The following is a 22,315-nucleotide window of genomic DNA, read 5'->3' as shown; positions in this document are numbered from 1 at the left end:
CTAAATAACCCCATCTGTCCCTGATACCACCATTTTTTTCTACCAGTCTCTCAGGCTAGAAATTTTGTAGTTATCGTTGCCTCTTCTCTCCTTCATCCCGTAAATCTTGTTGGGAATACATTACTGTGCTTTCTTCAAAATGTTTTATCTGTCTTTTCTTTTTCATTCTCTGCTATTAACTATAACTTCATTCTCAGTTTCACTGCTGCCTAGCTTTCTGTGCCCTGCTAGGTTCGTCATTATCCATCCAACAGACATAAAAGGAAAACTGTTTCTACTCAACACTTGTGACACCAAATGTGTGGGTTTTCCACACTAAGCAGTTCTCCAGTTCTCTGCAGATACAAACTGGGTGTCCTGCAATTCAGTTCTGAATTGCCATCAACTGAGATCATAAGACTGTTGAGCAGTTGGTTTGAGAGGGAAGATCCTGAGTTCTGTTGGGCATATCACTTTGGAAATGTCTATTAAACATCCAAATGGATATGTCATGGAGGCAGCTGGAGTTCAGGTTAGAGGTCTGAGTCACTGATAAAACTTTGGGAGTTATTAGCAAATGATAGCATATTGGTCAGAGTTCTATTAGGAAAGAAAAGCCACAAAGTCATTTGAACAGGACAAGTGTACATAGGGAATTGTTCGTTGCAACAGGGAAGAAGAGTAACCAGGCACAGACTAGTAGGAAGTAGAGAAGTAGCAGCCACTAGTCTAGGGCTGAGGTAGAGAACTCAGGAGAGTCCTCCCCTCTTAGTGCCCTGCCCCTGCACCTCATCAGAGGAACCCAGCCATGGCCCTCTGCATGTCAGGGGAGTCACCAGTGCTATACCACTGGAACTTACTAGAAATACTTCCTTAGGTGCTGGGGAAAGGAGCGGTGTCTCAGAAGAGTTACTCTATAACAAAACTGCCTGGAGCTGGTGGATGGAGTGGAACCTGCTGGGCACTGGTCACTGTGTCCCTGGAGAAGTCAATCACCTGCAGGAGCCAGGCGAGGGAGCATAGGAGAATGAATAACAAAGACAGCTTTCACCTTCAAAGTCTCTCCATTGCTCTAGACAGGAGGTGGTGGTCAGAGTGGGATACTGTGAGGGTTGCAGTCCTTGGACCTGACAAGTTCTAAGGTCGATTATGGAGGGAGGGGGAAGCTGAGGTAGGCCAGAGGACAAGAGTAGGCTTCATGAGACCAAAAGGATATTAGAAGGATTATCTACCCGGATACTGACATCTCCAAGAAGTAAGAGGCCTGGTGTGAAGAAGTTGCATCCCAAGCTCTTCATGGATAAGGGAAGCATGCGCCACGTGGGTAGCTTCCCTAGTCTAGCACCCAGTATATAGCCTATGCAGAGTGAATACCTGGGGGCTGCTGGGGGCGAAATCAAGGTCCCTGTGTCAGGACCTGAAGCCTGGGGGTGTCGCTGACAGGAGTGGGCCTAGTTTTTTGGTGTAGAATTGAGCCTTGAGGGCACCGGTGGGATCATATTGAAAAGAAACCCTCCAAGACAGAGGAAGATGCATCCTCTGACAATGTACGCTCTAGGTGTCCCAAGGAGCTGGGCTGGGGGTTAGATGGGCTCCAAAGCATTTCCTCAGGTGGCAGTGGGTGGATCCCTGGGAGGCAAAGCCGTGCAGGAAGAAAACGGCAAGATGCTACATTCTGTCAGGGAAAGCCCCTTTCCCGGGAGCAGGGAAAGCGAGGCAGTTTAGGCTGGGTCAGTTTGTCCCTGCCCTCAGAGTCTGTTGGTCCTGAAAAAGAGGGCCTTATTTTATTTATGTATTTTTCTTTGAGACAGTGTCTTGCTCTGTCGCCCAGGCTGGAGTCCAGTGGCTGGATCTCAGCTCACTGCAACCTCCGCCTCCCAGGCTCAAGCGATCCTCCCGCCTCAGCCTCCAGAGTAGCTGGGACCACAGGGACCACAGGCGCCCGCCATGACGCTGATGACATTTTTTTTTTTTTTTTTTTTGAGAGAGGTAGCCTCCTTATGTTGCCCACGTTGGTCTTGAACTCCTGGGCTCAAGCAATCCTCCCGCCTTAGACTCCCAAAGTGCTGAGATTACAGGCGTGAGCCACCGTACCCGGCTTTTTTTTTTCCCCCGAGAAACGGGGTCACCCTATGTTGCCCAGGCTGGTCTTGAACCCTAGGGCTCAAGCGATCCTCTCGCCTTGGCCTCCCAAAGGGCTGGGATTACAGGCGTGAGCCACCGCTTCCGGCCAAAAGAGGGCTATGGGGCACCCCCAGAACGCGAGATCCCCCTCGTCTGTCATCTTTACAGGGGAGGAAGTGGACTCCCAATCCAGCCATAGTCCATTCGCCCCGGGTACAGTGACTGCGGGGCGGCCAGAACCAAATGTGTCTCCTTCTGGCTTTTGCATGGCATCAAGCAACCAGCGCCAGGCCGCACAGCTGCCCTGGCTTTCGGCGAGGACTCGTGCGAGCGCGGTGCAAGCGGTTCCGGAGTTCCATGGCGGGAGTTGAGGCAGCGGATTCCGAGAGCGGGGTGGGGCTGAATCGGGAGGGAGCCGGTGGAACGCACTGCGCAAACTGCGCCGGCGCCCGCACTCAGCTGTTGACTAATCTTTCTTCCTGCTCACCCCTGAAAGTGGTCCAGGCGGCGGTCTCTTTTCTCTGCCTTTTTGTTTCCCTACGGCGAGTCGGCATGAGGGTGAATTTCCGTTTCCGGCAGTGTTCAAGCAGACTTAGGGAGTCGTAGTTGTGAGCAGGTTCGGTGCCACGGGCTGGGATAGGCGGACGTGGGGTCCCTGGCTCTGGGGCACTGGGAAGATCTCGAGTAGTGCGCGTGGGAAGGTCCTCCCCCGGTCCTCCGGGTCATCTTTGCTCCCAAGGGGCAGCATATTTAGCATCTGCCGGAGGTGTGCCCGGGGGTCGTTGGGAGAGTGACGGGATGAATCCCTGCAGAGAGCCGGGACTGGGAGGGAAGGTGTCGGGGAGACGGGGAAGGTGTCGTTTCCTGGCGACATGGCCCCCGCAAGCGACTTAGACCTGAGCCGAATCTGTTGACCCCAAATTGTGCTTTTCCCACCGAGAAGAGAAGGGAGAGAAACAGTACAAGTTCGGCACTAAAACATAGTAGAGAAGCAACATAACCTCTGAAATCACACAGCTATTCAGTTTCAAAGCGTTCCTAGTGCCCAGCTCTCCTAACTCCCGGTCAGTGTTCCTTGACATTATGGTGATATATAAAGACTTTCTGTTTCCGCTCGTGTGTGTGTCTGTGGGAAGCCTCTGACTCACCTCTGTGCTCCAGTAGCACCCTGTGCAGCCTTGCAGTGTAGCCCTTGTTGCATGGCAGGGAAGGTACTAGTTTGGATTTCCTCTGCAAGTCAGATCATAGCTATATCCATTTACTGGCACAGTGGCTAGCGCATCATAGATAGATGCAAACATTTATTAAACGGAATGAATACAAGACCTTAATTGAATGAAATGGCACCCTGCTCCGCTTTTTTAAATCAAGCTGTCAGATTTTATGCAGCCCGATATCCTAAAAAAAACTCACTAATTCAGTGATTACCAATTTATTGGCCACAGATTCCCAGGTACCTTAGAAATCACTGGAAGGGTCTCTGTAAGTCCATGGGGTCTCCAGGCGTCATCCAGAACTAGTCATATCTCAAATATACAGATACTACTATTTTTCAACTGTATGTAGATGAGCTGTAATTTAGGAGTTTTACAGAGTCAACAGGTACTAAAACTAATACTGCGATCATATTGGAAGTTCATAAAAACGTTTTAAATATTTTATTAAAATCTAAGTTTCAGTTTAAATTAGGAAACCACTTCATTAGTCCAGTTGATATCTAGGTCTGAGCTGTCAAGTATGGTAGCCACATGTGACTATTTAGAGTTAGAATGAAATTAATTAAAAATTCATTTTTTCAGTTTCTTTAAGTACATTTTAAGTAATCACATGTGGCTTATGGCTAAATGGCTGAAAAGTACAGATATGGAATCTTTTCATCCTTGCGGAAATAGATACAGCTGATGGTGACACTTGAGATGAATAAAAAGTAACTTAACCATAAAATGTAACCTTAGCAGAGGTAACTCATCTAGTTTATAGCATAACAGAGAGAAATGAAACTGGGGATGGTTAAGCAGTTTGTACCCTTGTTCAGAGAACAAATACATCATCTCTTCATAAAGAAATAAATGAAATTTAATGTTTTTCCCTGGGTATTGCCTGGCTTGTAAAATGCTTCTCCCACCTCCTTACCCCAACCTTCTTCCTTGTAGGTTACCAACTTGTTGTTGGTAAATAGCCACTATGGAGACTGAGGACCAGAAGAAACACAGAAAGAAAAACAGTGGACCCAAAGCTGCAAAGAAAAAAGCGGCATCTGTAGGATCTCCAGCTAGGAGACAAAGATGCCGGGAAGAGAAATCCCAAAGCTTTTGCAGTTCAGTCTGCTGTGGGGATGGCTCAATCCTTTCACAGGTATGTTAGCTACAGTCTGTTGGTTCTTCCATTGATTCTTTTTAAATACTAGGAGCCTCTTACAGGTGACATTTGGAGTCACAAGTCTAGTTCAGCTCCAAAGGACATGGAGATGCATGCTGTGTGGCTTTTACCAAAACGTGAGAAACTTTGCCATAGAAGCTGCCTTGCCTCCAGCATTTGCACACTGGTTGGTGTTTCTTGCCCAAGATACAAGAATATATAGAATTTGTTTCTTCCTAAACTTTAAACTGTTTCTATGGTGATAAGTGTGCTTTTTCCCTCTGGATATGTTTTACAAAGTTGTAATATAAAATACAAAAATTACAATATGTAATACTAACATAGCTTTATTTAGTGAGTCCTTGTGATATTCTTAGCAGTGTACTTTAAACATTATTCAACTAAATGCTTCCAGCAGCCTTACCAGAGTAGGAATCATTCTTGCCCTCATTTTATGGACAAGAAAACTGAGGTCAAGAAAACACGTTACCTCCAATCATATAACCAGTAAGCAGGAGAGCCAAATTTAACTCCAGAGCCTCTGCTCTTATCTGTTATGATGCACTGCCTCGGTATTTACGTTTTGGTTTTTAAAAAATTATTAAAATCACTCGTAAAACCGTCAGATTTAAGGAGTGTTTAATTTTCAACTCTATACTATTGAAGTCATCTTGTTACATCTTTATTGAACAGCAATTGATTTGGATAGGGGTCAAAAGTTAATAATTGACAAGTTACTTATATTTTTGTATTGTCTGTTATACTCTATATCTGAAAGTATACACAAAAAAAGTCTACTTACAAGATTGATACCTTTTACTCTATTTTGAAAGTGAGTTTACTTTTTTTTTTTTTTTTTAAATAAATGGGACTTAGGATTTGAAGATAAGAAGGCATCATATGCCAGTGGTTTATTGAACTCCACTAGAGCCCCCACCAATAGTAGCAGTGGTGACGGGGCCTCCAAAGTTGGAAAGAGCACTTTGATATAATGCCTCATTGGGAACTTCACCCGGCAGAAGTTGACTGAGATCAGAGGCCCTGTGACGATTGCGTCAGGTAGAAGATGCCGCCACAGACACAGAGTTGGTGTGGTTGTTTTCATCTGAGGGACATGCATGTGTTTGTTGTTTTCTTGAGTGGAACATGTTAAATATTTTCATATTATGTTACCTCTCTTATACTTTTACTAAGTTGGCTATAACTTCAGAAAAGGGTAAGTTCCCAGAGATAAGGATGTGATACATATCTTATCCTGACTGCTCTATGGCTTTGCCATGCATGTTCCTTGAAGGGCCTAGCAGGCCTTGTCACTGTGAACACACCATGTAACAGAGTACGTACCTCCTATGTGCCAGGTGCACATGCTTGCCCTTATGAAGCCGCATGCTGGTGGAAGTGCGCCTTTTCTCTTTTTCCTATGAGAATTTATCAGCTTTGGAAGATGATGCCCTTTCCAAGTTTGAAGGAAGATGAAACAAACTTCCAGTGGTAGAATGGCAATGCACACTCTGAAATCTCTTGTTATTGCAGTAATATAGTTGGATTGAGGCTTTTCTTTATCTTTGGAGCATCCATATTTTCTTTTCCGTTTTTTGAGACAGAGTCTTACTCTGTGGCACAGGCTGGAATGCAGTGGTGTGATTACAGCTCACTGCAGCCTCAACCTCCCAGGCTCAAGCAATCCTCCTACCTTAGCCTTCTGAGTAGTGTATGCCACCACGCCTGGCTAATTTATCATTTTTTTCCTTTTTTGTAAATTTTTATGTTTTTCTAAAGATGGGGTTTACCCATGTGACCTAGGCTGGTCTCAAAACGAGGCTCAAGGGATCCACCTGTCCTGGTCTCCCAAGGTGCTGGGACTACAGGCCTGAGCCACTGTGCCCAGCCCATATTTTCTTGACCATTTTCTTATTACCTTAATTTAGAAATAATTATCATTATAAGTATTCTGTTGCATTATGTCTGAGGATGTTTTTAGCGATAGTGGGTATACAGGAAATTTTGATAGAGGTGAAGACATTGGCCCGCAGCTGAACAGCAAGATCATGGTTATCATGGAGCCTGTCTAGTCAGAATTTTCCCTGTTTGAGCACTTTTATTCATCTGAGTAGACTTTTGATATTATCTAAATTTAGAACACAGGAAGAAAAACAGGATGGAATTTATTTTATTTTACCAGTTTTTGCCTATACAAATGAACTTCAGGTACACTCCTGTAAACGTATATGGTGTTTTACTGGATGCAATTAAAAAATGAAAATTAAGAGTTGATGGTTAGAGTTTTTCAGGGTCTTTTTAAAGTAAAATTTTCATCTTTTCACTTATAGGTAAAAAATACAGACTCACCATTATTGAATGTGGGTGTGACATTAACATGATGGTTGATCTGGCTAAAGTAGCAGATCTGGTTAGTCAGCAGGGGCAGCCTGGGGTGCTGATGGAGACTTAGAGCGTTATGATAGGTTATTTACCCTGTGATGAAGGGAAGAGAGTTTTATGATTATTAAAGGAATCATGGTCATCATCAGGGATACAGTAAATGTAATTGAATTGATGATGACAATAGTAATAGTAATAAATGTTGTTATATTAATAATGCAGATGGAATGTGCACAATGAAATGTATTCCAAAATCTAAAAGCACATCACAGGATGGAGAAAACCTTTAATGAACACAGCTAATACGAGCTCATTAACATGCATACATATATATGTACAAATATATCATAGTAAGTACCATTTCTTCTTGGACCCTTCCTGGCACTGTGCTAACTGCTTTCTATAAATTTAGCTTACGTAAACCCTTGGTACACCCTTGAGGTGAGTAGGTATTATCTGTAGTTTACATAAGATGAAATAGAGCCTCCCAGCAGTTAAGTAACTTGTGTGAAGATGGGACCCTTGTTCCTGATGGTTCTGGAACCTTCATCCTTAATGATAACGCTAAAGTAAGTACATGAATTGCCTGAAGAAGAGGCCAGAGTTTATCAATGGAAAATTTAGATAGTACTCAGTGTGTGGAAAATGTACAGGCTCTTGCATTTATGAAAATGATAATGTTCACTATTTCTGATATTCTATTAACTATCTCTTAAATTAGCAAAAATAAAATTAAAATTAGCAGAAAAAAAAAAGAAAAAAAAGGCCAGATGCAGTGGCTCACGCCTGTAATCCCAGCACTTTGAGAGACTGAAGTGGGCGGATCCCCTGAGGTCAGGAGTTCGAGACCAGCCTGACCAACATGCAGAAATCCCACCTCTACTAAAAATATAAAATTAACTGGGTGGGGTGGTGCATGCCTATAATCCCAGTTACTTAGGAGGCTGCAGCAGGAGAATCACTTCAACCCAAGAGGCGGAGGTTTTGGTAAGCCGAGATCGCGCCATTGCACTCCAACCTGGGCAACAAGAGTGAAATTCTGTCTCCAAAAAAAAAAAAAAAAAAAAAAAAAAGGTAGCAAAAAATAAGCCATATTGATTAGGAAGTGTGGGGTGACAGATACCCTGTTTCTTTCATTTTTATTTAGTTTTTTTCTAGAGCTACTTATTTTATATTCTGGCCCAAGAAGACTCCTAAAATATAAAGGAAAAAGTAATACAGATTTTAAAGTTGTGCCATTGTAATGTCAGAAAACTAAATAACAGTCAAATTTTGAACATGTAATGCTACTATTAGTAAAAAGTGTAATTAATGTAAAGTTGTATAGAGATTACTAAATCTTGTATACTTGAAAATATTGAAATAGTTCACAGAAGTCATTTGTTTCTCTTTTATTTAAAATGTAGCAAGTTTCTAATTTTAAAGACATGCATGTTAAGAGATGCCTTTACTTTTTTTATTTTTAGTTATTATGGATGCATAATAGTTGTACATATTTATGGGGTACGTGTAGTATTTTGATAGAAGCATACAATGTGTGATGATCAAATCGGGTAATTCAGATATCCATCACTTCAAACATTTATCATTTCTTTGCGTTAGGAACATTCTAATTTCATTCTTGTAGTTATTCTGAATTATATAATAAATTATAGTCACCCTATTGTGCTGTTGGACATTAGAATTTATTCTATCTAACTGTATTTTTGTACCTGTTAACCTTTCCCTCTTTGTCCTTCCCTCCCTGCTCCCCTTCCCAGCCTCTTAACCATCACTGAGGGAGATGCCTATGTAAATCTTTTTCAGATTTTCAAAAGGAGCACACACATTTGGTAAAGCACTCTAACTAATGCAGGGTACACACAATGCACGTTTTCTCTTTCCTTGCTCTAACCACTGGTCTCTCAGGTCCCTGCAGAGCAGTATCCTTCCAGATACATATAAACACACATGCCACCCTTTAAAATCACAAATGGTAGCTTATTTTACACACTCTTCTGTGCTTTGCTTTTTTCCTGTAATATATCTTGGAGGTATATAATCAGTAAGTACTGTAGCGCTGCCTCCTTTTTAATATAATATTCCATTCTATGGATGCACCATAATTTATTTAGCTTAGCTTATGTTGATTGCTCTGCTCTGGGTTGTCAGAGACTCCTGACTACGGCAAAGGCACACACAGTACATGGATTTGGGTGTGTACGTGCGTGTGTGGATTAGGGGAGTAACACTGGCTTAGATGACAAAGATTGGCAGCTGAGGGCCTGTTTGCTCCCTGTTCTTCCTGACCCTACAACCAGCTGCTTGCTCCTTGGCACTCTGTGGCATCAGATGTCTTGTGAGGATTTTCCACCTGTTCTTTGAGCTGGTCCAGTGTTGCTGGAGAGCTCTGCTTGCTGCCTCGGTCTGCAGTGGCTGTTGTGCTTTCCTGCAAGCCCAACTTCATATATTCTGTGGTTTTGTGTTTTGAATGTTTCCTAGTTTAATCAAAGGTGAGCATTTCTGTTTCCATTTTGTGTTATTTTCAGTTATCCATGGAAAGGTAAGAACAGAACTATCTTTAATATTAAAACTAGAAGTTTCCAGGAATCAATTCTGAAATTATTTTGCATCTTTGAAGCATCTTAAATTTTAAAAATTGGTCTTATCTGCTTATATTTTCTTATATACTACCATCCATCGTAATCTTACTGTTTTTTTGACTTAATTCTAAACTGTTAGCTATTTTAAAAAGTTTCTGAGCATTGAGTTATACAAATTAACATACAAGATAGAGGTTTCCACTGCATACTTCCCAGCAAAAAACAGATTTTATATGTGTGTGTGTGTGTGTGTGTGTGAGGAGATTGAAAGAAGAGGTTGGTTTTCTATACCTATTTAATATATTTCATTGACTATCACTTTCTTCCCATTCTTTGGATGTCAGAGACCTGTTATTTGGCTTAAAAGTACATTACAGAAAACTTCCTTTCTTTAAATTAGGATTTCTTAGGTAAGGGCCAGGTTAGACCCAGCCTTTTCTGAGTTACTTCTCATGCATTAGAATTCTTAAAATGGAAGTTTATATCCTAGTGGACGTTGTCTTATGGTTGGCTTTTAGAGCAAGTCAGAGGGTGGTGGTTTCTCTGGGTGATGCCTATGTAGTCATTTGATTTACTCTGCAGTGGGACTTTTCTGTTGAGGGCGAGATAGTAAATATTTTCGGCTTTGTGGATCATATCTTTTGCAGCTACTTAGCTCTGCAGTTGTAGTCCACAGGCAGCCATAGACAATATGTAAATGAATTAATGTGGCTGTGTTCCAATAAAACTTTAGTTACAAACACAGGTGATGGGTGGATTTGGCACGTGGCCAGTTGCCAACCACCAGTGTAGGTGGTCTGTTTTGGTAGTTTCTTTGAGAAATGATGTGTTCTGTTTGTAGGTACTGATGCTTATAGATGCCAGCTTTGGGTTTGAAATGGAAATGTTTAAGTTTCTAAACATCTGTCAAGTACATGGCTTTCCTAAAATTATGGGAGGTCTCACCCACCTCGACTCCTTCAAGCATAATGAGAAACTGAAGAAGCCAAAGAAGCGATTAAAACACAGGTTCTGGACAGAAGTTTACCCAGTAGGAAGAGAAATAATTTTTAGATGCTAACAGTATAATCCTTTTAAAATAGACTGAAGAGGCTGGGCACAGTGGCTCATGCCTGTAATCCCAGCATTTGGGGAGGCAGACTAGGGCGGATCGCTTGAGGCCAGGAGTTTCGAGCTCAGGGCAATATGGCCAAACCCCGTGTCTACTAAAAATACAAAAATTAGTTGGGTGTGGTGATGCACGCCTGTAATTCCAGCTACTTGGGAGGCTGAGACGTGAGAATTGCTTGAAGCTGGGAGGCAGAGGGTGCAATGAGCTGAGATTGCACCACTGCACTCCAGCCTGGGTGACAGAGTGAAACTCTGTCTCAAACAAACAAACAGAAAGACTGAAGAGATGTTACTAAATGTCTCTAGGATTTGCCTCCTGAATTCCCTTTGTGTTTGTGTTCCCAGTCTCTGGAAGGTTTCCCTCAAAAGAGTGCTTATTCTGGGCCTCTTGGTGTATCTCATTTGTCTCTGTACCTGCTGCACCAGGCAGTGTCTGGGTGTTTGGGGGTTGGGACTTAATAGAGTACATCAGAAGTTTCTCCCAGTTACAGGACCAGGCACTGCCCCTTCCTTTCCATACTGCTCTGGTCCATCGGCCACAGAAGCATTTCTGTGCTCAGAGGCCTCACCTCCCTCTCCTCACCATACTTAGATGGATGCCCCTGCTCGGCTGCAGAGCAGTCTGCCTCTGTGGGGCTCTAATAAGTCCTGAAAGAAGCCAGCAAGGCTCTGGAAGCCTGAGGACAGTGGCTTTGCTGGAAGTCTCCCTTCTTAGGATTGCTGCTTGTTTAGAGCTTTTATTTTGTTGCAGTATTGACGAGAATTTAATGGAAATTTAATTTTTAATTTTCCTTTAATGTTTAGGGTGCCAAACTGTTCTACCTTTCTGGAATGCTGCATGGAGAATATCAAAACCAAGAAATCCACAATCTGGGCCGTTTTATTACAGTTATGAAGTTTAGGCCTCTCACATGGGAAACTTCTCACCCTTATGTCCTGGCAGACAGGTAAAAAGTGATTGTAAACTTTTTCTTCCCAGGCCATATATTTCAAAGCTAAAAAGGCTAGAAAAAGAACAGTGATAGGATTTATTTTGTGCCTGTTTGAATAGTGGGGGTAGAAGTGTAGTTGATGGAAAATGTCTATTTATATCATGCTCAAAGATGCTGTGCCTTTGAAAGTAAATTAATTATGAGATGTTTAGGAGAATGGGAGGACTTGGAAGCATTTAAGGCTACAGGATGTGGCCCCATCCTACATTCATCCTCAGTTTTCAGTGATGCTGCCTTCGTGCCCGGGTGCTTGAGTCCTCATGTGTGCCTTCAGTTTCCTTCCTTTGTGCTCTTCTTTGTGCTGTGGTTTTCTCAGCCTGGAATACCCTTTCTCCACCTGCCAGAATCCAAGCCACAGCAAAAATCCCAGAGCACAGGCTCACCCTCTTCCAGAAAGGGATTTTCTGAATATGTTCTTTGCTCTTCCCTGACCCCAGGTGGACATCATCTCCCTGTCTGATGTCTTACGGAATGAATGTCCGTGTCTGATGTCTTACTGAATGTCACTTTCAGCCTAGAGACACAATTGTGTGCCTGCCCCCTTTCTTCTGCTGGATGGTGAATGGTGCTTCCTTATTTCTGTATTTTCTGGTTTTCTAAACAGCGTGCTTAGTGGACAAGAGTGTGATGAGTCATTGACACATGAAAGGAGGTATAAGAACTTTTGGCATTCATATCTGCTGTATGATTGAGTTTATTTTTCTAGGATGGAAGATTTGACAAACTCAGAGGATATCTGAATAAACATCAAATGTGACCGGCAGGTGTCACTTTATGGTTATGTAAGAGGAGCACACTTGAAAAATAAAAGCCAAATTCACATGGCAGGTATTCTCTTGTTGTAGAACATACTAGAATTACACATAGGATTCTTGGGATGGCTTCATTTCTCAGGAAAAGTGAAAAATGACCAAACAAGGGAAGATGGCCTTGCTGGAGGTTTCAAAAGTAAGCCAGCTATGTGTAGGCCTGCAAAGCTGTTACCGAATCCCCTCTTCTCTGACCTCTTGTAGCTAGAGGGCCACTGTTCCAGTGTGGCATGATGCCCTTCTTTAGGGTCATGGGTTAAGCCCTTGGACTGTGGATCATTGTTAACCCCCCAGTCAACAGTAGATACTTACTGACTTCCTGTCAGCTGAAGCTGGCTTTTTGGGTCCTGTCTTCCAGGGGTAGAAGATTTTGCCATGAGTGACATCGGTTTCCTCCCAGACCCTTGCGCTCTTCCTGAACAACGAAAGAATAAGAAGGAGCAGCTGGTTTATGTGCCTTTTTCTGGAGTTGGGCGAGTGCTGTATGACAAAGACGCTATCTATGTTGACCTTGGTGGCAGCCATGGTTTTCAGGCACAGGTGAGACGGGAGTCATTGCTCTGAACTCTCATTATTCTTTCCGAGTCTATTTTTTAATCAAAAAAGATAATGTACTCAGCTTTTATCTATTGAAGATTTTTCTCTGGTACTTATAATAAAGGCCTAAATGCATATTGTAAATATGTAGAATAAAAAGAATACCTTTTTTTCATTGTACCAAGCAGAAGCGTCCTGTCCTCCATGCCTCCTTGATCCGTGGCCCCGGCGTGGGCCCTGCTGCCTGTGTGGCACCTGCACAGCTTATCTCCATTTCTACAAAACCAGTGTGCTCGCCAGCTCTCGGTCTTTTTCTTTTTCTCTTTCACAATGGTCTCCTCATTCTTTATTTTAAAGCGGATTTCCAATGTTTATTTCTTAGTTCTCAAGTGGAATTTTATTGGGTTAAAATCAGGGTTATTTTAAAATGTTAGAAAAGCTAGCATTGTTGTAGCACTGGAACTGAGATTTTTCTAGCTAGATGTTTAGGTTATCAGGTTATATATTTACTGAGCTTTGGAAAAGTTTAATGGATACGGGGATCCATTTCAAGCTTTGTTGTAAGGATTTTCTTCTCGGGCTTTTGAGGCATTGAGAAAGGTTCTCAGGAAATGTGTCTAAGTTAATTTTGAAAACTGAGTGAAACCAGTGTCTCTCCAGGATCTTTGGACTTTCCTCACGTGCCCTTTCTTGGTGATCTTGACGAGGTGGAGCCCACCCATGAGCTGGTCGAGTCTCATCTCCACCCACTCCACCATTGATGCCAAGATGGCTTCAAGTCGGGTGATGCTGTTTTCTGATTCCAAGCCACTTGGGTCAGAGGCTATAGATAATCAAGGGGAAGTCTGCTTTTTTTCTATTTTTAATAAAAAGATATATTTCAGAAGATTATATCACCCGTAATTCTGCCATCATAACACATTTTGGTGGAATTCATTCTATGTTGTTTTGTTTTTCTTTGTGTGTGCATGTGTCTCTGTGGGCTCTTCACTCATCTGACCTTATGAGGGAGGCTTTTCTAGAAATAAAATACAGGATACATTTTTCAGCAGACCCCAAATATTTCTCAAATACCACGCCATCTTCCATAGGTTGCTTTCTTGTTTTTTAAGAGACCTGAGGCCACTCGACTTTCTTTTGGAGGCCAAAACACTAGAGCAGAGTCAGGGAGTTTGTGGCTGTCCAGAAGCCACATGCCTTGTCTCTGAAAGTTTTATTTAGATTATGTTGTATTATCTCCCATGGGTAGGTTTCCACTGATGTATGACTTATGTGAATTATTTTTCAACCTGGGTTCGGAATTTATATACTTTTATACATAGTGGATATTTGCAAAACATTGGTTTTGTTGTATTGATTTGTGACTCCCAGTAAAATTTATCTGAAAATTTTGAGGTAATCTAGTATGTAATTTGTTACAATGTGCATAAACTAATACCTCAGTGCCTGACATAACGAGTGTTATTAGCTATTTTCACTTTTGCATATCCATCTGGTAATCCTTTTCCTATAAGAATACTCTCTTCTAATACAGTTACAAGTAAAATACATAATTTTATTTCTATATTCTGAGCAATTGTTTTTCTGTACAGTCTTTATGTAGTCATCATTTTGTTGTTACTGGTGTTTTTTGTAGTTGTGGTTTTTTTGTTTTTGTTTTGAGATAAGGTCTCACTTTGTCTCCCAGGCTGGAGTGCAGTGGTGTGATCTTGGCTCACTGCAGCCTTGAACTCCCAGGTTCAAGTGATCCTCCCACTTCTACCCCGCAAGTAGCTGGGACTACAGGAGTGCACTACCACTCCCAGCTAATTTTTTAAATTTTGTTCTAGGGATGAGTTCTCACTATGTTGCCCAGGCTGGTCTCGAACTCCTGGGCTCAAGCCATCTTCCCACCTTGGCCTCCCAAAGTCCTGGGATTACAAATGTGAGCCACTATGCCTGGCCTATTATTGCTGTATTCTAACTTATCCATTCTATTCTAATGTATCTCTTATGGTACGATTTTTTTGTTTTTTCTAATTTATGTTTTCATACATTTATATATCGTGCTACGTTAATTAGCTTCGTATAGTTTTCTTTCATTCAGTGATTTTAGCCTCCTGATGATCTTCTCTATCAGTTATGGCACTGGTGACTTAAAATGAATGTTCTTCCTCTGTCATTCCTCCTACATTGTTAGCTGGCATCTTTAACAAAGAGCTTTCACTTCTCTTTATTTTGGTATCACCTCTGACTAATGCACTTGTGTTTTATTCCATGAGTTATTTTCCATCACCATCATTGTTCTTTCTGATGCCTATGCTGTCCCAGATTCGGCCGTGGGAGCCTTCAGCCTGTCTCCTGTGTCCTTTCAACTGTCTCTGTTAGTCTTTGAGCATTTCTTCCTTTCTGACAGAACAAGAGGATCCAGGCTCATTTTGCCTTCTTTCTGCCTTGGGCCTGGACTCAGCCATTTCTCTTAAGGATCATGTGTTTTTAGCTTAGAAATTAATCAGCTTTCCAAAAGATCTACAAAACTAACTTCCCTGTTGAGCAATTTTTTTCTAAAATTAGATTTTTTTTAAAAAAAGGATTATTCCTTTATTCTCTCTATAAGTTCTTTTGAAGTGTGGCGTTAGGGAACCATGCCTGAGTTTGCTTATTAACTCTTCCAGTGTTTATCAGATCACTTTTTGCCTGCGCTATGTCATCTTAAACATGTTAAACAATTCCTTAACATTTTCTATTTCTTTGTATTTTCATTGACTATATTGCCATTTCTAGGTTGGCTGATTAATGCACAAATTGAATTATTTTGCATTTCCTTGGTAATTTAGGCTGTTGACGTCAGAGGAGGAAATGGAAAGCCATTTTTGGAGATGATTGTAAGCTAACATCCTCTCTCCTTTCTTAGTCTCTTAATTTTTTTTTTTCTTACCCAAGTATTTACAGGTTGATTTTTTTTTTCTTTCTAGAAGATCCAAGATCTTTGGTTTAGAGATATATTCTCTTAATGTTAACTGGTATTAGAATCCTCTTTTCTGTATTTTATTTCAATGTATTTTAAAAATAGAAATGATTATATTTTCTTTTAACTTGTGAAGTAGAGCCTGGCATACAAATGTTATATTCTCACTATTTCAAAAAATTACCTTCTTACTGTACAAGTTATATTCAGCATATAAAGTCTATCCAGCTTTGTTGTTGATACAGTGTGATTATTACATGTTGATGAGGTATGAATTGGAGATGGGATCCAAAATTAATGTTCTTATTGTAATTTTTAAGCTAATTGTAGGGTCGGTGGTGAATATTTTACTTCTGTAAAATGAAAACGGCATTTCATCAGAAGTTGTTTTATGGTCTTTCAGACATTTTGTTTTAAATCTTTGGTGCTTTTTGCCCATGAAGTATCTCTTTTGTGTGTTTGTGTTTGTGTGTATTTGTATTGATCTGCCTCTAAATTTCACAGCGCTCATTGTCGGGAATCAATAGGATCAGTCCTAGGCAGAGAGCTGAGCAGTACTCTAGTACGTCTCTGTGTCCTGGTTGCCACATTATCTCTGTTGTTTGTTTATAGATTGGAGAACTCTCTGACCTGTAACAAAGGTTGGATAGGTCAGAGACAATTGGAAGAGGAATCCTCTACTCTATTGTCCCCTGTGCCCCATGCCAAAATACACTCTGAAATCCGTATTTAAATATTAAATTAGTATGGTTAAGGTATTCTTTTTTAATGTTAAAAAATTAAATGGTCGGCCCACTTAATATTTACAATACAGGACTTACCTTGCGTATTCTCTGTCTTGTATTTTTGCTTTATTTAAGCTAAACTGGCCTCCAAAGCTGGAAGGTGAATTAACAGTTGAAAATAATGACATGTATACAAGGTGTGTTTGGAGGATTGCAGATGCAGGGGCACCGTACTGCTGAAGAAGTGTTGGAAGCTCACTACAGAAGATGATAAAAGCAGACTGATGTGTATTGCTTGCTGAAATATAAACTGGAGGCACAGGTGAAGATTACCAAACCTAACAAGCAGTTTGGCAGATGAGACAGGCTGTTAGGCCGTGGCAGTTCAGCAGTGAGCGTGCTGCCTGTGAACCAAGTCATTTGTTCCAGAGGCCTACACTTAAATACCACAAATAAAATTTTCCTTGTCACTGATATTTGGTATCACAATGAAATAGATGTTATCTTTCAGGTTTCCGGTTGAATTACCAGCCATTAACATCTGGTGATTTGGGTTGTAAAATTATTTTTAGTTTTGCCTGTTCACATTTCATCCACAAAGCAGAGACAAAATATATTTTCCCACATAAGAATGTAAGCAGTATAAGACTTTAAAACACACTAATGAAATATACATGATTACATGCTTCAATGAACTAAAACTTTCATCTGTGATCTTTATTTTGCAACACTCTGAAGTAACATTACAGTCCTTTCAGTGTGCTATGTTATTGATATCCCCTACTTTACCCTGAGAATCCTTTATTGCCGTTGAGCATATGAAAGTTGAGACATGTGCATAGCTTCTCCCCATTGAGCCCATCAGTGGGGAGGAGCTATATACCAGGGACACTTGGCAAAGATTTTCATGAGTCTGTTGGATGTAACAGCTCCTTAAGGAAACTTCACAGTTTACCTTCCCTATTTTTTTTTTTTACCATTTGTAAACTAAGGCTCAGTGATGTAAAACATAATACATTCTGTGCTGTGGCATAACTGCAGCTTAGGTTTCCATATTCAAGACAACAGAGGTATAGCTGAAAATGCATGAATGCTCATTATGCCTCAAGATCCCTTTGTTGGTTTAGTTGTGACAACTTCCAAACACCTGACTTGTGGCTAAAGCATCTTTCTGTCTGGCATCAGTATTTCTAAGTTGCCTTTAAACTGAATAAACATTTGGTGTTGATATTTAATTGCTTCAATGTGGAACACTGCAATTTTAAAAATTACATATATGTAATATAATATTTTACACTAAATAATAGTGACTGGCAGTCCATTGTCAGGAGTTCACAGTGCTGCCTATGGATTATCTTCAGACCCTTTACAGATGGCACTTTAGGACAGGGTGAGTCACAGGTTGCACTAGAAGTTGCCTTTGAAATTAGACCTGAACTATGTGGAACTGGAACCCTTGTACACAAAGCTCTCTACCATCCAAAACCTGATGAACTCTTAGGGAAGAACAGTTTTCCAGATTCATTCTTTCCATGCATAAGATTTCCCCACTGCCCAATTAAAAATTTTCTCCCATTCTGTGGGTTGCCTGTTCACTCTGATGGTAGTTTCTTTTGCTGTGCAGAAGCTCTTTAGTTTAATTAGATCCGATTTCTCAATTTTGGCTTCTGTTGCCATTGCTTTTGGTGTTTTAGACATGAAGTCCTTACCCATGCCTATGTCCTGAATAGTATTGCCTAGGTTTTCTTCTAGGGTTTTTATGGTTTTAGGTCTAACATTTAAGTCTCTAATCCATATTGAATTAATTTTTGTATAAGGTGTAAGGAAGGGATCCATTGTTAGCATTCTACATATGGCTAGCCAGTTTTCCAAGCACCATTTATTAAATAGGGAATCCTTTCCCCATTTCATGTTTTTCTCAGGTTTGTCAAAGATCAAATGGTTGTAGATGTGTGATGGTATTATTTCTGAGGGCTCTGTTCTGTTCCATTGGTCTATATCTCTGTTTTTGTACCAGTACCATGCTGTTTTGGTTACTGTAGCCTTGTAGTGTAGTTTGAAGTCAGGTAGCATGATGCCTCCAGCTTTGTTCTTTTGGCTTAGGATTGTCTTGGCAATGCGGGGTCTTTTTTGGTTCCAGATGAACTTTAAAGTAGTTTTTTCCAATTATGTGAAGAAAGTCATTGGTAGCTTGATGGGGATGGCATTGAATGTATAAATTACCTTGGGCAATATGGCCGTTTTCATGATATTGATTCTTCCTATCCATGAACATGGAATGTTCTTCCATTTGTTTGTGTCCTCTTTTTTATTTTTATTTTTTTAAATTTATTTATTATTATTAAACTTCAAGTTGTAGGGTACATGTGCACAACGTGCAGGTTTGCTACATATGTATACTTGTGCCATGTTGGTGTGCTGCACCCATCAACTCGTCATTTACATCAGGTATAACTCCCAATGCAATCCCTCCCCCCTCCCCCCTCCCCATGATAGGCCCCGGTGTGTGATGTTCCCCTTCCCGAGTCCAAGTGATCTCATTGTTCAGTTCCCACCTACGAGTGAGAACATGCGGTGTTTGGTTTTCTGTTCCTGTGATAGTTTGCTAAGAATGATGGTTTCCAGCTGCATCCATGTCCCTACAAAGGACACAAACTCATCCTTTTTTATGGCTGCATAGTATTCCATGGTGTATATGTGCCACATTTTCTTAATCCAATCTGTCACTGATGGACATTTGGGTTGATTCCAAGTCTTTGCTATTGTGAATAGTGCTGCAATAAACATACGTGTGCATGTGTCCTTATAGCAGCATAATTTATAATCCTTTGGGTATATACCCAGTAATGGGATGGCTGGGTCATATGGTACATCTAGTTCTAGATCCTTGAGGAATCGCCATACTGTTTTCCATAATGGTTGAACTAGTTTACAATCCCACCAACAGTGTAAAAGTGTTCCTATTTCTCCACATCCTCTCCAGCACCTGTTGTTTCCTGACTTTTTAATGATCGCCATTCTAACTGGTGTGAGATGGTATCTCATTGTGGTTTTGATTTGCATTTCTCTGATGGCCAGTGATGATGAGCATTTTTTCATGTGTCTGTTGGCTGTATGAATGTCTTCTTTTGGAAATGTCTGTTCATATCCTTTGCCCACTTTTGGATGGGGTTGTTTGTTTTTTTCTTGTAAATTTGTTTGAGTTCTTTGTAGGTTCTGGATATTAGCCCTTTGTCAGATGAGTAGATTGCAAAAATTTTCTCCCATTCTGTAGGTTGCCTGCTCACTCTGATGGTAGTTTCTTTTGCTGTGCAGAAGCTCTTTAGTTTGATGAGATCCCATTTGTCAATTTTGGCTTTTGTTGCCGTTGCTTTTGGTGTTTTAGACATGAAGTCTTTGCCCATGCCTATGTCCTGAATGGTACTACCTAGGTTGGTTCAACATTCGCAAATCAATAAACATAATCCAGCATATAAACAGAACCAAAGACAAGAACCACATCATTATCTCAATAGATGCAGAAAAGGCTTTTGACAAAATTCAACAGCCCTTCATGCTAAAAACGCTCAATAAATTCGGTATTGATGGAACGTACCTCAAAATCATAAGAGCTATTTGTGACAAACCCACAGCCAATATCATACTGAATGGGCAAAAACTGGAAAAATTCCCTTTGAAAACTGGCACAAGACAGGGATGCCCTCTCTCACCACTCCTATTCAACATAGTGTTGGAAGTTCTGGCTAGGGCAATCAGGCAAGAGAAAGAAATCAAGGGGATTCAGTTAGGAAAAGAAGAAGTCAAATTGTCCCTGTTTGCAGACGACATGATTGTATATTTAGAAAACCCCATTGTCTCAGCCCAAAATCTCCTTAAGCTGATCAGCAACTTCAGCAAAGTCTCAGGATACAAAATTAATGTGCAAAAATCACAAGCATTCTTATACACCAGTGACAGTCAAACAGAGAGCCAAATCAGGAATGAACTTCCATTCACAATTGCTTCAAAGAGAATAAAATACCTAGGAATCCAACTTACAAGGGATGTAAAGGACCTCTTCAAGGAGAACTACAAACCACTGCTCAGTGAAATCAAAGAGGACGCAAACAAATGGAAGAACATACCATGCTCATGGATAGGAAGAATCAATATCGTGAAAATGGCCATACTGCCCAAGGTAATTTATAGATTCAATGCCATCCCCATCAAGCTACCAATGAGCTTCTTCACAGAATTGGAAAAAACTGCTTTAAAGTTCATATGGAACCAAAAAAGAGCCCGCATCTCCAAGACAATCCTAAGTCAAAAGAACAAAGCTGGAGGCATCACGCTACCTGACTTCAAACTATACTACAAGGCTACAGTAACCAAAACAGCATGGTACTGGTACCAAAACAGAGATATAGACCAATGGAACAGAACAGAGTCCTCAGAAATAATACCACACATCTACAGCCATCTGATCTTTGACAAACCTGAGAGAAACAAGAAATGGGGAAAGGATTCCCTATTTAATAAATGGTGCTGGGAAAACTGGCTAGCCATAAGTAGAAAGCTAAAACTGGATCCTTTCCTTACTCCTTATACGAAAATTAATTCAAGATGGATTAGAGACTTAAATGTTAGACCTAATACCATAAAAATCCTAGAGGAAAACCTAGGTGTCCTCTTTTATTTCATTGAGCAGCGGTTTGTAGTTCTCCTTGAAGAGGTCCTTCACATCCACTGTAAGTTGGATTCCTAGGTATTTTATTCTATTTGAAGCAGTTGTGAATGGGAGTTCATTAATGATTTGGCTCTCTGTTTGTCTGCTATTGGTGTATAAGAATGCTTATGATTTTTGCACATTGATTTTGTATCCTGAGACTTTGCTGAAGTTGCTTATCAGCTTAAGGAGATTTTGGGCTGAGACGATGGGATATACAATCATGTCATCTGCAAACAGGGACAATTTGACTTCCTCTTTTCCTAATTGAATACCCTTTATTTCTTTCTCCTGCCTGATTGCCCTGGCCAGAACTTCCAACACTATGTTGAATAGGAGTGGAGTGAGAGGGCATCCCTGTCTTGTGCCAGTTTTCAAAGGGAATGCTTCCAGTTTTTGCCCATTCAGTATGCTGTTGGCTGTGGTTTTGTCATAAATAGCTCTTATTATTTTGAGATATGTTCCATCAATACTGAATTTATTGAGAGTTTTTAGCATGAAGGGCTGTTGAATTTTGTCAAAGGCCTTTTCTGCATCTATTGAGATAATCATGTGGTTTTTGTCTTTGATTCTGTTTATATGCTGGATTAGGTTTATTGATTTGCATATGTTGAACCAGCCTTGCATCCCAGGGATGAAGCCCACTTGAGCATGGTGGATAAGGTTTTTGATGTGCTTCTGGATTCGATTTGCCAGAATCCATTTTATTTTATTGAGGATTTTTGCATCAGTGTTCATCAGGGGTATTGGTCTAAAATTCTCTTTCTTTGTTGTGTCTCTGCCAGGCTTTGGTACCAGGATGATGTTGGCCTCATAAAAGCAGTTAGGGAGGATTCCCTCTTTTTCTATCGATTGGAATAGTTTCAGAAGCAATGGTACCAGCTCTTCCTCTAGAGTAGAATTTGGCTGTGAATCCATCTGGTCCTGGACTTTTTTTGGTTGGTAGGCTATTAATTATTGCCTGTATTTCAGAGCCTGTTATTGCTCTATTCAGGGATTCTTCCTGGTTTAGTCTTGGGAGAATGTATGTGTCCAGGTATTTATCCGTTTCTTCTAGGTTTTCTA

General features: G+C 40.8%; 1 protein-coding gene across 7 annotated transcripts in view; it reads left to right on the top strand.

The window, feature by feature from the left end:
- Window positions 1–2,540: 2,540 nt before the first annotated feature.
- The window catches only part of LOC103215797 (ribosome biogenesis protein BMS1 homolog), a 76,324-nt gene continuing 56,549 nt past the window's right edge, over window positions 2,541–22,315 (top strand). For 2 of the 7 annotated variants that reach the window (XM_073018972.1, XM_073018973.1), the window contains exons 1-3: window positions 2,541–3,167; window positions 4,257–4,458; window positions 12,695–12,876. In XM_073018972.1, coding sequence (XP_072875073.1) covers window positions 4,389–4,458; window positions 12,695–12,876 — 252 coding nt within the window. In that variant the 5' untranslated portion in view covers window positions 2,541–3,167; window positions 4,257–4,388. Of the gene's footprint in view, window positions 3,168–4,256; window positions 4,459–7,928; window positions 9,336–11,339; window positions 11,483–12,694; window positions 12,877–16,680; window positions 17,241–22,315 lie in introns of those variants that run through there. The other 5 variants (XM_007962505.3, XM_073018976.1, XM_073018974.1 and 2 more) reach the window with 5 other exon arrangements.

The sequence above is a fragment of the Chlorocebus sabaeus genome, chromosome 9 (genome assembly GCF_047675955.1).
Source record: "Chlorocebus sabaeus isolate Y175 chromosome 9, mChlSab1.0.hap1, whole genome shotgun sequence".
NCBI classification, from domain to species: Eukaryota; Metazoa; Chordata; class Mammalia; order Primates; family Cercopithecidae; genus Chlorocebus; species Chlorocebus sabaeus.
The sequence above is the reverse complement of the archived record's forward strand: the minus strand, read 5'-3'. Positions and strand labels throughout refer to the sequence as shown.